At 47.1% G+C, this 14,064-nt stretch overlaps 1 protein-coding gene across 1 annotated transcript in view; it reads right to left on the reverse strand.

Moving 5' to 3' along the window:
• Positions 1-561: 561 nt before the first annotated feature.
• Positions 562-14,064, reverse strand: part of PAPSS2 (3'-phosphoadenosine 5'-phosphosulfate synthase 2) — a 36,309-nt gene continuing 22,806 nt past the window's right edge. Inside the window, exons 7-12 of the mRNA XM_067299647.1 lie at positions 13,571-13,682; positions 9,008-9,213; positions 7,344-7,479; positions 4,692-4,960; positions 3,377-3,606; positions 562-2,817 (exon numbers count right to left, since the gene is read on the reverse strand). Of these exons, the coding sequence (XP_067155748.1) occupies positions 2,676-2,817; positions 3,377-3,606; positions 4,692-4,960; positions 7,344-7,479; positions 9,008-9,213; positions 13,571-13,682 (1,095 nt within the window). The 3' untranslated portion in view covers positions 562-2,675. The remainder of the gene's footprint in view (positions 2,818-3,376; positions 3,607-4,691; positions 4,961-7,343; positions 7,480-9,007; positions 9,214-13,570; positions 13,683-14,064) is intronic.

Genomic DNA, 14,064 nt, shown 5'->3' on the forward strand with positions numbered 1-14,064 from the left:
TTGTAGCACTGTTAGACAGCGTGTACAGTACAGCCGGTACCTAACTTGTCCTTGGGCTGTAAAGCAGCTAATCTTGCCAGTCCGATACTGCAGCGCAAACAGAAACCTTTGGAATAGTCTTAAGTAACAGCTAAATGAATGAAGCGTTTTCTCTTTGGTTTTTGTCACTCCGTTTCTGTCACCTTTACAAGTTGTGTCCACATTTGAACTCTGCAAAATGCAGGGGGGTTTAACAGTATGTGAAACTGGTTTGGGCAGGGGTGTCCCATTCCCACACCGCCCCCCCTTCCCTCCGCGGTGCTTGGGAAACTGGGGCTGCGACCGCTGGGCAGTGACGGTGCGCTCACGGCGTGGAGGTGCTGCCGTGACGGTCCCCCTTGGGAGGTGCCTGCACCTCCACTGGCCACCTTCTCCAGGGCCACCAGCCGCCCCGAGAGAGGACCCTGCCCACCCTGCCCGAGCTCCTTGGAGTCTCACCACCGAAGCCATCATCACCTTCAAAAATAAGTCTGCGGTGGTACGAGGTTGTGCTTTTCAACAAAATCACAAAGTAAGAACTAGTTATACGTATAAATATTTATTTGTACTAAAAGTGAGTGTTTCGTAGCAGAGCATCAAGTTCAGAATATATTAAATCATGAGATGCATCAGTTGAGGTACAAATTCCAGTCTCATGTCTTTAATAAATACCCATAAAAAAAACTAGTCGATGTACTGTTTTAATCGGAGGTAATCAGCATACTACACTATTTCGAAAGGATAATACAACATTTATGTTTTGCTGTAACCACTTGGATTTACTGCATTTTCTTGAACCATTTGATTATTTTAAGATGAGAGGCAACAGCACTATTTCACTACTTTAAAAAATGGCAAATTTTAAGTTGGAGTATTGCTTTTGTCTTTCAGGTCCCTGCCAGAGGGGCTGAATATAAAAGGCACTATCGCTAGTACGCTTTCAGCTACTAACATTGTCTCTGCAGCTTTTTTGAGGTATAATACAGCTTTGGGCTCTGAACACTTAAAAATTACCCAAAAAACCCAGATGACATCATTGAAAAAATAAAACTCTTTTTGCAAAAATATTTCCAATTGCTTGCATAGTTTTGGACGCGGTACCATGGCCACAGCAAAACAGTTTCACTTGAGATGTAGCTCACTAGACTAAATGCCAAGTGGAAGCATGATTGCTTTTTACTTAATGTAGATCCAATTGTAATTAAAATTGAAATATAAGGAGAGGAGAACACTATTTCCAGTTCATTTAAAACACATTCTGACCGGTTCCGGGGCTAAAACAAAAAATGACAAGTATAAAAATCATGAATTCTCATTGTTGCAATAACTAACAAGTGCATAGCTGTTTCCCCCCCCCCCAACCGAAATATTACACCCGAGCGTCGCGGCCGCGGCGGCAGCACACCCCAACCGTGGCCCTGGGGAAGCCGCTGCCGCCTGCGCGTGGCCCGCTGAGGCACGGGACTGGGAAAGCAGGCGGAGCTGGGCTTTTCGCTCGAATCCCCAAACCTTCAGCACCACCTGGAAACGCGCCGGCCACTAATAGGCCTCAGCGTGATGTGCTGGGAGTGAGGCTGGGGAAGGGAGGGTCCAATCCTGCCCTTAGGTCAAGCTCTTCCTGCCAGGTGGGAGGAAACAAGTGAAACCACATAACAAACACTGCAATTTTTACTCGCTCACCGCGTGTTCCTGAGCTTTCTCAGAGATATCCTGGTCTTTAAGATGCCTCCCAGGACAGATTCCCACCTGCCGGCATGTCCGCCACGCTGCGAGCACAGGGATTGTCCCAGCAGCGTTCCCAGACCCCTCGCAGCCTCCCTCTGGTGCTTGCTGGGGCTGCTCTGCCTCGCAGAAAGCTGAACGTGGAGCATCAGTAAAGCTCAGTTCAGTCTCTCGACCGAAGAGGTCAAGCAGAAGGAAGTAAGGAAGAACAGCGAGCAATCAACTCAGCGGCAAAGAACCGGCAACAGCCAAGGCTGCTAAAAAGATCCCGTTAAAAAAGGATATTAAAAAAAAAATCCTGCTGCTCGTTAGCAAAAACCGCCTGAGGCACGACCTTGCGAGCAGAGCCTGGATCCAAGTTTTGAGGACCTGCTCCCCTCTCCCACCCTGACAGTGGCATCACCACAGCTTTCCCAGGCTCCGCTGGCGGCAGCCTGCCTCTCCGCCACGAGCAGCGCTCCTCGCTTCGGCAGCTGCTCCCCGTCTCTTCCGGCCGGCAGCGGGGGCCACAGCCGTCGAGGGGTAACAGCAAGTCACTTCTTCATTTCTGCTTCACAAAACAGGGGGGGGGACCTACTTTTAATCCCGCTGACGAGGTCCCAGCTCTGCACCAGGGACCGGTGCACGGGCACGAAACAATCCAACCGGCCAATCTGAATCCCGTGCGGGGTAATCGCTTTCCGGAGCCACGCTGTGCTGGGAACGAAGGGCCTGCTCCCTTTCTCTTCCAGTGCTCCAGGGAAGCTTCTCAGCAAGTTCAAGGGGAGAAAGATCAGGCTCAAAATATTTTTGATTAGTAAAAAAAACCCACTCTGACCTTGTTTGGAAAATCCTACAGTCAGAATATGGAAAATGCCAAGTAACTGATCTGTATCACAGGAAATCAATCAATCATTGCTCACTCTTAATACACACATTTCTAGGGAGAAGTAGTGTTAATTCTTTTTTTCCAGCGACTGGTAGTACTCAGTTAGGATTTTCCAAGCTTTAGGGGCCATGAAGCCGTCTGGTGGATTTTCACCTTCCCGAGCAAGTTTTCTCATGCGTGTCCCGGAGATGAAGTCAAATTCGTCGTGCCTAAGGCAAAACAGAGACAGGGATGAAATCAGTGCAATCTGCCTCACGCGTACCGAACCGAGGCTTTGCAAACGCAGCTCTTCTGCCATGCCAAGAACGCAGTCTGAAAACTCCTGGCCCCATTTCAGCGTTAACTCTGCAGGCCTGGTGGCACCAGTCTGCGACTTCACGTGTGAATTTACGATCGGCACAAAGCAGCAATGGGATCCTCAAAAGGAGCTGCTCTTTCAGGAGCTGGATTATACATAAAACACTTCTCCAGCAGCGAGAGGCTGTATTTCTACTGCCACTTATTCCCCAAAGAGTGTTTCTTATCCTCTCTGTTGGCTAAGACGGCATATCTTTAGTGCCATGTGATCAATCCTTTATCTGGTGCCAAGTCTTGGAAGGGAAAGTGGATGGATTTCACAGATAAGACTTCTTCTCTGATTTCTCTCACAGCCATTTTACCAGGAATACTGATTTTCCCTTTCCTCAGGTAAGCTGCAAGTCAGAAGCGATCTTAAACCAACGGCACTGCGTAGGAGAAAAGAAAAGTAGATGCTGCTGTCTGGGTTACCTTTGTGGGTCATAAAAATCCATAGCCTTTTTTACTTTATTGTAAGCAGCAACCCGGAAGGGAATGATTTCCACAGAAGTCAGGCCTGGTGCCATGCCGAGGACCTTCCCTCCCTGCGTGGGCTCGTAGAGGTCTTTCTTGGTCTCTGGGTGAGGCATGCCTGCAGGATCTCGGCCCACTATGTAGAAATTGGCCCCAGCAATCATGCGAGCCCGACAGTGCCACTGCACCTGCGGAGGAGAGACACAAAGAGCGCCGTTCACGTGCTGAGCGACAGTAGATCCACCTGGTGTAGGCTACAAAAGAGATCCTGGCAAAGTCAGCGCTCTCAGGTACAAGAGGGAAGACTCCTGCACCTGAGACATCTTCCACTACTCAGACCGTGTGTAACGTTGCAATTCTGCTAAGGACACATATTTCAGTGGAAACGCCGGGGAAGGGAACCGATCTTGTTCCATTTTTACAGTGAACTGAGGCAGTGATTTGCTCTCTCTGTCTCTGAACACACAAAGACGGTGCCCATCAGCCATCGAACCCCACTCGTGCAAAGGCAGGGTAGAACCGCCCGCACATCCCTCTTTTCTTCTACAGCCTGACGTATTTCTGCTTGCACCCACGGCCTCTGCTCAGCTTCACTCCCTTCTCCTTTTATTTGCTGCTTGCGCTGTGGTGGAGCAGAAATGTAGACAGCCCGTCTGAGGCAAATAACTCGCAGTCACCAAATCTCCCACCCCACCCCTCTGAGACGCTGTGAGAATAACACTATCATCTGTAGAACGGCTGTTTGAGAAATCTAACTCTGCGCTAGCTCATCTCCTTAGATCACTTGTTGCCAAATGGACCTAACACCACGTTCAGTTTTTATCAGTCAGTGAATAGCTGCAGTGAAACGAAGTGGCAGCGATGGGCTTGGGCTGCTTGCAAGGGAGGTTCTGAGTCAACTACTTTTGTCCCACCGGTTTAGGGATAGAAGGGAAACCACTGGGAGTAACCAAACCGATGAGCGTTCCTGCCCCACAGAGCAAACGGTCACAGGGGTAAAAACCTCTCTTTCCAGTCCCCTTTTCCCCAGCTTTCTGCACAGCTCGCAAAAGCAGGGCAGCTCGCTGAGCTGAGGTCTGCTGGGAGACGGCCGCTGAAGGAATCGAGGAGAGAGCTAACGGCAAGGCAACGACTAGCGACTCCCCGGCCTGCTGCTTTCTGGAGTTGCCCTGGGAACCTGGCAGCGATCCTCCCTGCAGACTGACTTCACTCCTTGAAAGCAGAAAGGTTTGAGAAGTGCCATCACACGGCGAGCAGCCGGACGCTACGTTACCTCTGTGGGGCCGGCGTAGAGCATGGGAGAGGGGAAGATGGCAACGATGGTCGACTTGGGGTCCAGAACGTGCTCCTCTAGCACCGCCGCATGCTGCTTCATCCGCCACTCCAGCGGGACGTCGTCGTCTTTGGTCCATCCCCCCAGGGGGTGCAGGAGAAGCACGGGGTTTTTATAACCCCTCTCCAAAAGCCGCCGCCGCGTGTCCTGCATGAGCAGGGCGTGCCCATTGTGCACGGGGTTACGCAGCTGAAATGCAAAGACAGCATCTAAAAAGGAAAGATTCAGAAGGTCACGGGCTGGCTCAGAGATTTAGACACTGCACTGAATGACAGTAGCTTCATTTACATACCATATACATTTTGACACGGTCATATGGCAGCAGATCCCTTGCATATCTTATCTTCACACGAAAGGGACCTTAAATACCTTAGGTGAGTGTCTGATATACGTGTGATGTCTATTAATCGCTCTGCAAAGTTTATTTCCATTGCACAGCTCTTCTCTGGGGCTGACAGCAGTCCCATCAGCTCTCCTACAGACAACATTCTTCAGATGTTACTGAGGGCAAATCTAAACCTGTATCAAGCTCCCTGACTTCTGAAGTGAGCTGTGACTTCTCCAAGCTCAGTGAGGTCTCGGGAAGGCCAAAGCCTTCTCCCTAACGTTGAGATGAAATGACTGTTGAGAGTGCTAGCATCTTTGCTGCAGACAGGTTTTCCTGGAGTTTTCCAGTGAGTAACGAGGTGGAGCTCCAATCCAAGAACACTGCTCCTTAACCAAAATGGTGTCCTGTGGTGAGAAGTTCCCATCTTCCACAGGGAAGATAGTCTAAGCCCAGGCAGAGGCTAAAAGACACTCAATGCAGAACTGACCACCGTGAGAGTGGGGGGAAAAACAGGGAAGTCACCTGAACTGGCAAAGCTGTTTCAAAGTTCCTTTGAAACTGCTCAGGAAATGCCACAGATGTTTTTATGAGCCCAAGGCTGAGCTGTCTGAGTCATTTTGGTCATCAAAATAAGTGAGCCAAGTGCACAGAGATGTCACTGCACGAGAGGCCACGAGCTCTGCAGTCCCTGAACTGGCAAACAGCATGAAGCTGCTCGGGTGGGCCAGGCAGGATCTGCAACGGAAGAAGGAGACCTCCTCTGCGAAAGAAAATCACATCTAAAATTGCCACGTGTGCGCGCCCTTGAGAAAGGTGAACAAAATCCCACAGCAGCACCGCACGGCAACTGCTTCGGCCTCGGAGGTGAGGGCCGAAAGAGTTAATGTCACACTTACCCCATGAAACTTAATAAGCCTTAATGTGTTGATACTGCAGGAACACTACAAAGCCCACACGCTGGCCTGTGTGCGGAGGTGAGAACTGAGCCAGGTGGAGTTGTCACGTGTAGCGGGAGATTTACTGACTCTAATTACACACTCTGATTTATAGAATTAGAGCTCACCAGATTGCACTTGTTTATTTAAAACCCTATTTTGTAGAAGGGCCTTTTAGCCGACACCAGGGCAGCCAGAGCTGTTTCCAAAGAGGCCTCTGGTAATCAGAAACATCAATTCATAAATAAGTGATTGACTTAATGGGGTAAACCGCTGAGTGTCTTTCAGCCTGCTCACTAATTGCTTCACGAGCAGACTGAAGGCAGGTCACGTTTAGAAACTCTTCTCTGGGTTTTTTAAACTCCCGCTTCAGAACAGAAAAGCAGATGCTGTTTCATACAGCAACATCACGCACAAGATAGCGCAGCAAGAAAAGTAAAATAGGAAGTTATTTTTAGGGTTAGTGAAAAGCCATCATCAGGTCAACTCTTCGGTCATCAGCAAGGCTACGTCTAACAACTCAGCCAGGGGATTTCTAGTGACCACAAAAACCCCAGGCTGCAATTCCCCGCAAAAGGCACCACCACAATCCTCAGTCACCACAAGGAGCCAGGACCAGCCTGCAAGGAGAGCAGCTGTGACAGCAAATCCGAGAGGAATTTTCCTCTGTGCTGCCCGGCCTGGCTTGGCTCTTCACCTATATTTACTTTCATGCACAAAGGCCAAGCAGATAGTGCCTCTATTTTAAGTGCTCTAGGTGTGGAAAGAGAGGATCTGACTCATCAGAGAGGACAGATGAGTCAACCTTCTCTTGGTCCTGTGGTTGGAAAAGCCCATTTCGGAACAGTCCGTCACAGGCACTGTTCTTAACTTGGGAACACCAGTTTTTGCGTTGTGCCCTGCTTCACTGCTGCTGTGCTCTCCACCTGTGTATCGCCGGTTCAGGAGCATACAAAACCATTCTAGCAAGTGCTGAGGGTTTGAGAGCAAGCCATGGCACACCACACATATTTCCTGGTGTCAGGAAAGATGACGGGAGGGCAGATTTTATCTAACTAGAGAGGCACAGGAAGTAGGAGAATAGTTGGAAAGCTTCAGAAACGCAGCAAGTACATCAGTCTGTCAGACAAGGCTGTGACGCATCGTGTGGCTCTAATTATGTAGCACAAATCACAACCCAGTCTTCCCAGGAGTTTGCCTTCACACTGTGAAGACAGAGCTGCACGGTCACAAAATAAAGGCATCAGTGGTAAGGTTTTCTGGTAAGAAGAGAAGTGTCATTAGGTGCTAACCCAGCTGAACTTGGTAACACAAAGGTAAGACACTTACCAGCATTCATTTCTCTAAACTTCTGCTTGAGATTCAGTGGCGTCAGGCGGTATTGGTCCAGTCCGTCGTTCCATTTGATCCTCTCCAGCACAAGGAGATCTCCACCAACCAGCCAATCTCCACTTTCCATCACCATCTGCAAATTATACGCACGTGCATTAGCGAGGGAATATTTCAGGACAGCAAAAAAATCTCCTCTCAGCTCATCTTTAATTTCCCAGTCTCCTTTGAAAAGCACTTTATTTAGGCATGAGTCTGCTTCTATGGTTATCATCCTTCTAGTTCAGCACACTGTAGGTGGAAAACATTAAAATGACAACGTGAAATGTATGTCGTGAGCCGTGCAGCCTGGTGTTGGAGGTGAAAGCAGCAGTGGGGACTGCCCTCTACTCCAACAAAGTTCGAAGAGTGCATGGCACTATGCAAGGCATGTTGCTGGAGCAACCCAAAACACTGGGTTCAGAGGATCCCTTCAAATAGCCTCCTGCCAAGTAATGATGATGGGGCCCCCGTTAGATTGCAAAACTGAGAACGTGATGTCCTTAACCTGGTGTTGGCTGCTGCCGAAGTTAACCCCCAGCAGCACAACCAAATATATGCTACAACCAAACCAGATAAAAACCAGCTCTGCTTTGCAACTCCCAGGATGCCCAAAGTGGATTTCAGGCACTGAGTCTACAATCATATGAAGTAAGACATCAGCTAATGGGGAAGGACCTGTCTGCCACAGGACCCGTCTGCTGGGTGCTGGACTCCACTCTGGAAGCCGGGTGTCTAGAAGTTACAGCACAAATTCTTTCTTCATCTAACACTTAGCTCTTGCACAGCCTTTCCACACAGTAAGCACTGATCTGGTAGTGTGGCCACCGCTGTCATCTGTCCACCCTTTATCCCCTCCTATGCTGGTTTTTACCCTGTTCAGGACAAACTAGAGTCATTACTCTGCACTGACCAGCTCAGGATCTTACCACAAGGCTTTATATTATGTGTGACAGCACAGCAAAGCAAATTGGAAGACTTGTGACACACACAAGTAGTCCTTATGTTTTCTTCAACATCAATGGTAGCATCAAACTTTCATGACTCATAAAATTAGCTGTTTCAGGAGAGCAACCACTGTTGAGCAGTTATTTTTAAGACAGTTATTTTAAGGTGGGGAAAAAGAATTAATATGGCTTTGGCTTTTTTAAAGCAGCTAGTTCAAGTCATTCAGTCTAAGCTGCAGCACATAAGCCTTTCACTTAGCAAGAGAAGATGTCCTTTGTACTGCAATAGAGAATAAGTGGGAAAAGATAAGCTATAAAAAAAAAAACACCATAAAAACATTTGGACATTGGTACAGTGAAGATAAAATGAATGAAAGGAGCAGCTCCTCTGTAGCGTGCTTATTTTCCCCTTCATCCATTCGCATTGCATTCACCATCTGACCGATGCTCTTGTCAGACAGTAAATACAGTGTCAACAACTGCAAGCCAAAAAAGTCCACCTCTCCTGCACACTTTGGAAGTGGTGGTTCTCAAAGAGCAGTTCTCAGCACTGGGTTCTCAGAGCAGACAGGACACCCGAGGCACTTTCCTGAAGAAGGTTCAATTCCTCAACCCCCTGTGGACATTTCTAACCCTCACCAGGTTTCTGAGGGCAGAAGGTGGCATGGACAAACCTACTTTGACATGTGGGTGTTTCACACAGGTGGTCCCCCAGATCCGGGCACAGCGCTCCTCCTTCCTGTGTTCAAAGTACTCGGGATTCTTAAGGATCGCAATCTTCCGCCCTTTGTAGGTGAGCGTAAATGCATTACATCCATCAAGGCGCTCTTTATCCTCCGTGGAAATGGGCAACACAATGGGGACGCTCAAGTTGATAACGCCATCTGGTAAGAGAGGGCCAGATTTTAACCTTCTCTAAAGACCTAAAGCATTGGAAATAACAGAGGTAAACGGCACTTCTGAAAGCGTTCTGACACTATTTTGGCCTGACTGCAAGACAGAGGTGGAAAGGGTTGAATGGGGCAGGGCACAGAGCACAGCTGATGTATCAAACGGGGGTTTTCGGTAGCATAAAATCTTTCCTTGGGGAATAAGAGGCCAAATTTTCCATGATTAGTTCAGGGATTCACCAGTCACAAAGTTATTCACTGCCCAATTTTCTTCTCACCACTAACAAATAATGATGTTAGTGGAGTAAGAAAGCTCCACATCTTAGCCCCAGAGATGCTTCCAAGACACTTGGAATATTTCATTATTCTCTGGACTCATTGGTTGCTACTGTTTATCTCCCAGAAACATTTGTTCTTTCCAATTAGCTTTTCTTAAGGTCTCTTTGAAAAACTGAAAAGCACTTGGAAAATATAATCATGGATATAATCCTCATCTCTTCCTCCAAGACAATAATCTCTGTTAAAACCATTCTGGCTTGATTTTCACCAGTGACCTCTCCCACAACAGAGAATATTCACTGCACTTTCCTGTCTGCACTCCTGAATTGCCTCTTCCAACAGGGGAGTAACAGTCATGTTTTGCTTTGTTTTCTTTTTTTCCTTGATGTTTTTATACTGTTACTTTTCTTAGCTTATCTCTGTGGAGTCCATTTTTAATTTATTTTGTGTGTGTGTAGAGTGAGTCTATATTTGCATGTGTAGTTTCTTGTTTCAGTGTTCTCTTTAAAAACCTTGAAGTCATGTTGCTTTTATTCCCCCATTTCCCACCCTGTGACTAAGATCTTCCCATTTCTCCTTGGACATCCCAATATCAATATACAATAATCAGTTTCTCCTATGGGTTTCCGATCATAAGCAAGAATGAACAAATCACTGATTCATTTTGCTCTGATCTGACTGAAATCATTTTGGACCCTTGAGATTCTTAATTTGATGAGTTTACTGTGAGGCAGATTTTTCCATTTTTATTAAGATGTTTATATTTACTTCCAATTCATGACTAGGTATCACTCATCTGCAAGAGAGCAATTTTCAAGCACCTTTACGAATAATCAGATACCTATGAGTATAGTCACGTCTGAGCCAATCAGGTAAAATATTCCTTAATTTTACTCCATCTCATAGTGCATTAATTTTACAAAAGTGTCATGAATCAAATCACAAAGGTCAGAATGCAATCATTATCGACTTTATATATTTAAGTAATATTAACCAGTAATCAGTCAATAAAGTCAGCATGGAAAAACATAGATTGTGTAGCCAACAAATGATGCTGAAGCTGAGGATCTCCATATTCCATTTCCAAATGCAATATGCAGAGTAACAATCCCTTCAGTGAAGGTGAATAGTTACAGAATTACACTACGAGGATTATTGTGAAGACCGGTCAATAGGACATGGGGTTAACCGATTGAATCATAAACAGGCAGCAGTTGTTTCTACTCTTAGAATTTTCATTATTGAAAAATGGCAAAAAAATTACTGTAGAGGAAAATTTCTAATTGTAGTAATTTCCACACAACCTCGAAAACAGTTATATACATACCAGCTAGGGAGGGATTCTTTCCTGGGAGAATACAAACACAGTTAAGATAATTAATTCTTGCAAACAACATTGACAGTAACAGGTCCAAGAATCAAAGCTGTTCGTTTAACACCTCAAGCAAACACCGCACGCTTGGAGGCAGGGTGTCTCCTTGCATGCCCTCACAACACATCCCAAACGTGAACCTCCACAGGATTCAGTACTTTCTCCATAAGCAGGCTTCGACAAAGGTACATGTAGCAGATCTGACAGGAAAGCCCAGTGCCCTCAGCATCTGCTGAAGCACCCACCAAGGGTGGAGGTTGGAAGACGTCCCTGGGGGGGCAGTAGAGGTATCACAGCCAAAACTCCAGCTTTCTCTTGAAACGTTCAACCAGTTGAATCAGGACTCTTGTTTTCTGACATAACCTGATACTTTTGCAGCACCATACTTCTCAGGGAGAAAGCAGGGAAGACAGTAGCTACACAGCCTCTGTTTACTGAGGTTGAGGGAGCAGCCCTGGGAGAGGTCACCAGGGAGGTGGGGGATCTCCATCCTGAGGGGGTTCAGGGCTCGGCTGGGCCAAGCCACGGCTGCCCTGACCCAGTGAGCAGGAGGTGGAGTAGGGACCCCCCAAGGTCCCTTCCACCAGCGCTGCAGTGATGATGCTATACTTGTGAAGCACCAATAGATTCAGTCCTACCGTGGGTCATTTCTGTCTGTATATGACATAAACATCATACAACAGCACAGACATTTCTTCTCCATGTCCATCATATTGAAGCACCTCACTGTGGACAGGAAGATGCCCATAAGGATAATTTTTTTTAATGTTCTTGTACCTAGCCACCTAATAGCAATACCACTGTGCGATTTACTGCTGAGAGCATGGAAAACGTCCATTCACCATCAGGTGACAGGAATGCTAACTTGTATTACCACAAGTAGGAGCTGATAGGTGCACTGCTCCACCAAAATGGATTGCAACCGTTCCAGACGCAGCTTGTTCCTGCTGAACTGCCTAACATCATCCACATTACTGAGGCGGAACGACTGGCCCACCGCCTTTGGAAAGATCGGTGTCAAACTTCTCTTTGGCAATGGGTCTCCAACTCAGTACCCACACTCAAGGTAACAGATGACACCAAACAGAAACTCTTCATGCTTTTTTAAGAGATAGAGCTGGTAGCTTGTCAAAGTAAATGAGCTGTTCACTTCCTGCCCAACATCACCCTGTGGGCCTAACGAAGCAGATCCTGAGTCTGGGGAGCTCTGTGGAGACACTGTGTACCTGGGGTAGATGTCAATGCCCTCTGCAGCAAACATCCTGTTCTGGAGGGTTATTGCACCAAAAGCTGGGGCCTGAGCTTTGTCCCTGACCATGCAGAGCTCTACAAATACTGACCAGTGGTATGAAGTATAGCTGCAGATCTGAGAGGAGCTGTGCTCAGTGAGCCAACAGGTTTGGGGGTCGTTTTGGAGGATATTATGAAGGTGGGCATACTGCCACATCTAGGGGAAAGGCTCCTTTCTGACCAGCTGCTGCAGATGCAAGACCTTGTCCCCTCTGCTCCCGGTTCTTGCTGAGCTTGGCACAGTCCCAATCCTGGTGAGCCTGATCCCCTCCCAACATACACATTTAGGGATGAGCCTCCAACGCAGAGCATGGAGCTCTGGGGCAACAGTCACGATGGGGCACCTCTCAAACCTTATCAGGCACAACAGACAACTCAAAGATGATAGATCTGGGTCTGATAACAAGGAAATGGACTTTTGAACACTGTTTGGACACTGGGAAGGTGGTAAAAAGGCTACCGTGTGTCAGAGAGCGTAGAAGCACTACAGAACACCACATACGGACAGGGCTACAGTCCAACAGCAAGCACTCCTGAGCTAAGCACTAGCTTTACGCACACTGCATAGTGTCTGAGTCCTAAACAATAGCAGCGAGCTACTTCTCTGTGTGAACACAGCAGAATCAGGATCCTGTAAAAGGAAGACAAGACTCACCACAGGGAGTCATTCACCAAGATCCCAAACCCCGAAGATTAGATACTGCTCTTAGGTCTACAGAGACCAACACATGCGGCCTCACTGTGTGCATGGCTTCAAAGTCACAGCGTCAACATCTACATTTGAGAAACGGGACAGAAATATCTATTGTTCCAGTCTCAGTTGTTCACTGTCATTGCTTGAATACTGTTTGCCACGGCCAGGGATGAAGAGACCTTTATTAAGTTGCTAGTAAATCTCTAAATCTGATTTATTTCAAGTTATGGCAATAAGTAAGCAGAAAAATAGGGGAAAAAAATGTTAAATCAGCCTCTGCTCCTGTTTCCAAGGTACAATTCCCCTCTTCTCCCACCAGAAATTCAGTCTGGCATCTCCCTGGTTATTTGGCTTTGGTTTTGCATCTGTATTTACTCTGGTATAACTGGGCATGAAAAGAGTTACATAATGGCTGCTCAAATGTTTGAACTGCACTGTGGCGGATATCTAATCTGTGACACAGTGCCTGGCCACAGCACAATGAACTTTGTCACCCTTCATACTCTTTAAAGCATTTTGGAGCATGGCTTCCTTACTCCTTCGGTCCTTTATGAGGCCTTGTAGTTAACTTTCAAGAGGAAAGAAGGATTAAAAAAAGGGTTGAGCATTAACCTTTTCCATACAACTGACTGCTAGAGCACAGTGATTTAAACGTCATGTATCACAACGTTTGTGGGCTCCCTGCCAGCGTCAACACAAAGTGAAGGGAATCGTACCATTCAGCAAGGTGCCAAAATGGATCACTTGCAAGTACTCTGCCTCGCGCATGAAGCCGGTCAGCGGAGTGGCCCAGCCTTCGCTCAGCACTTGCACCCACTGCAGATCCAGCTGCAAAACAAACCCAGACGGCACTCCCGTTACTAGGTGACACCTCAGAGATTTTTTTTTCTTCCCTTCCATTACAACAGCAGTCACTAAGCTGTTTCTTTTTTGCTTTAAAAATAATGCATTCATAAAGGGGGGGGGGGGGAAAATGCTTTGTTTTGTTTTGTTTTTAAGCTGGATCAGCTCTGGATCCTTTCATAGCACAACTGTTTGTGGGGCCACACTAACACAAGCAGGGAGATGGCTTGCTACAGCACAGGGCAGAGACAAGGCAGGAGAAAAGGGCTGAAGATCAGGACAATACTTTAGCTCTTCATAACACGCAACCACAGCCGTACAAGGATACAGCAACCAGAGGAATGGGACACCCTTTAAAACTGCCTGT

The sequence above is a fragment of the Apteryx mantelli genome, chromosome 7 (genome assembly GCF_036417845.1).
Source record: "Apteryx mantelli isolate bAptMan1 chromosome 7, bAptMan1.hap1, whole genome shotgun sequence".
In the NCBI taxonomy this organism is placed as follows: domain Eukaryota; kingdom Metazoa; phylum Chordata; class Aves; order Apterygiformes; family Apterygidae; genus Apteryx; species Apteryx mantelli.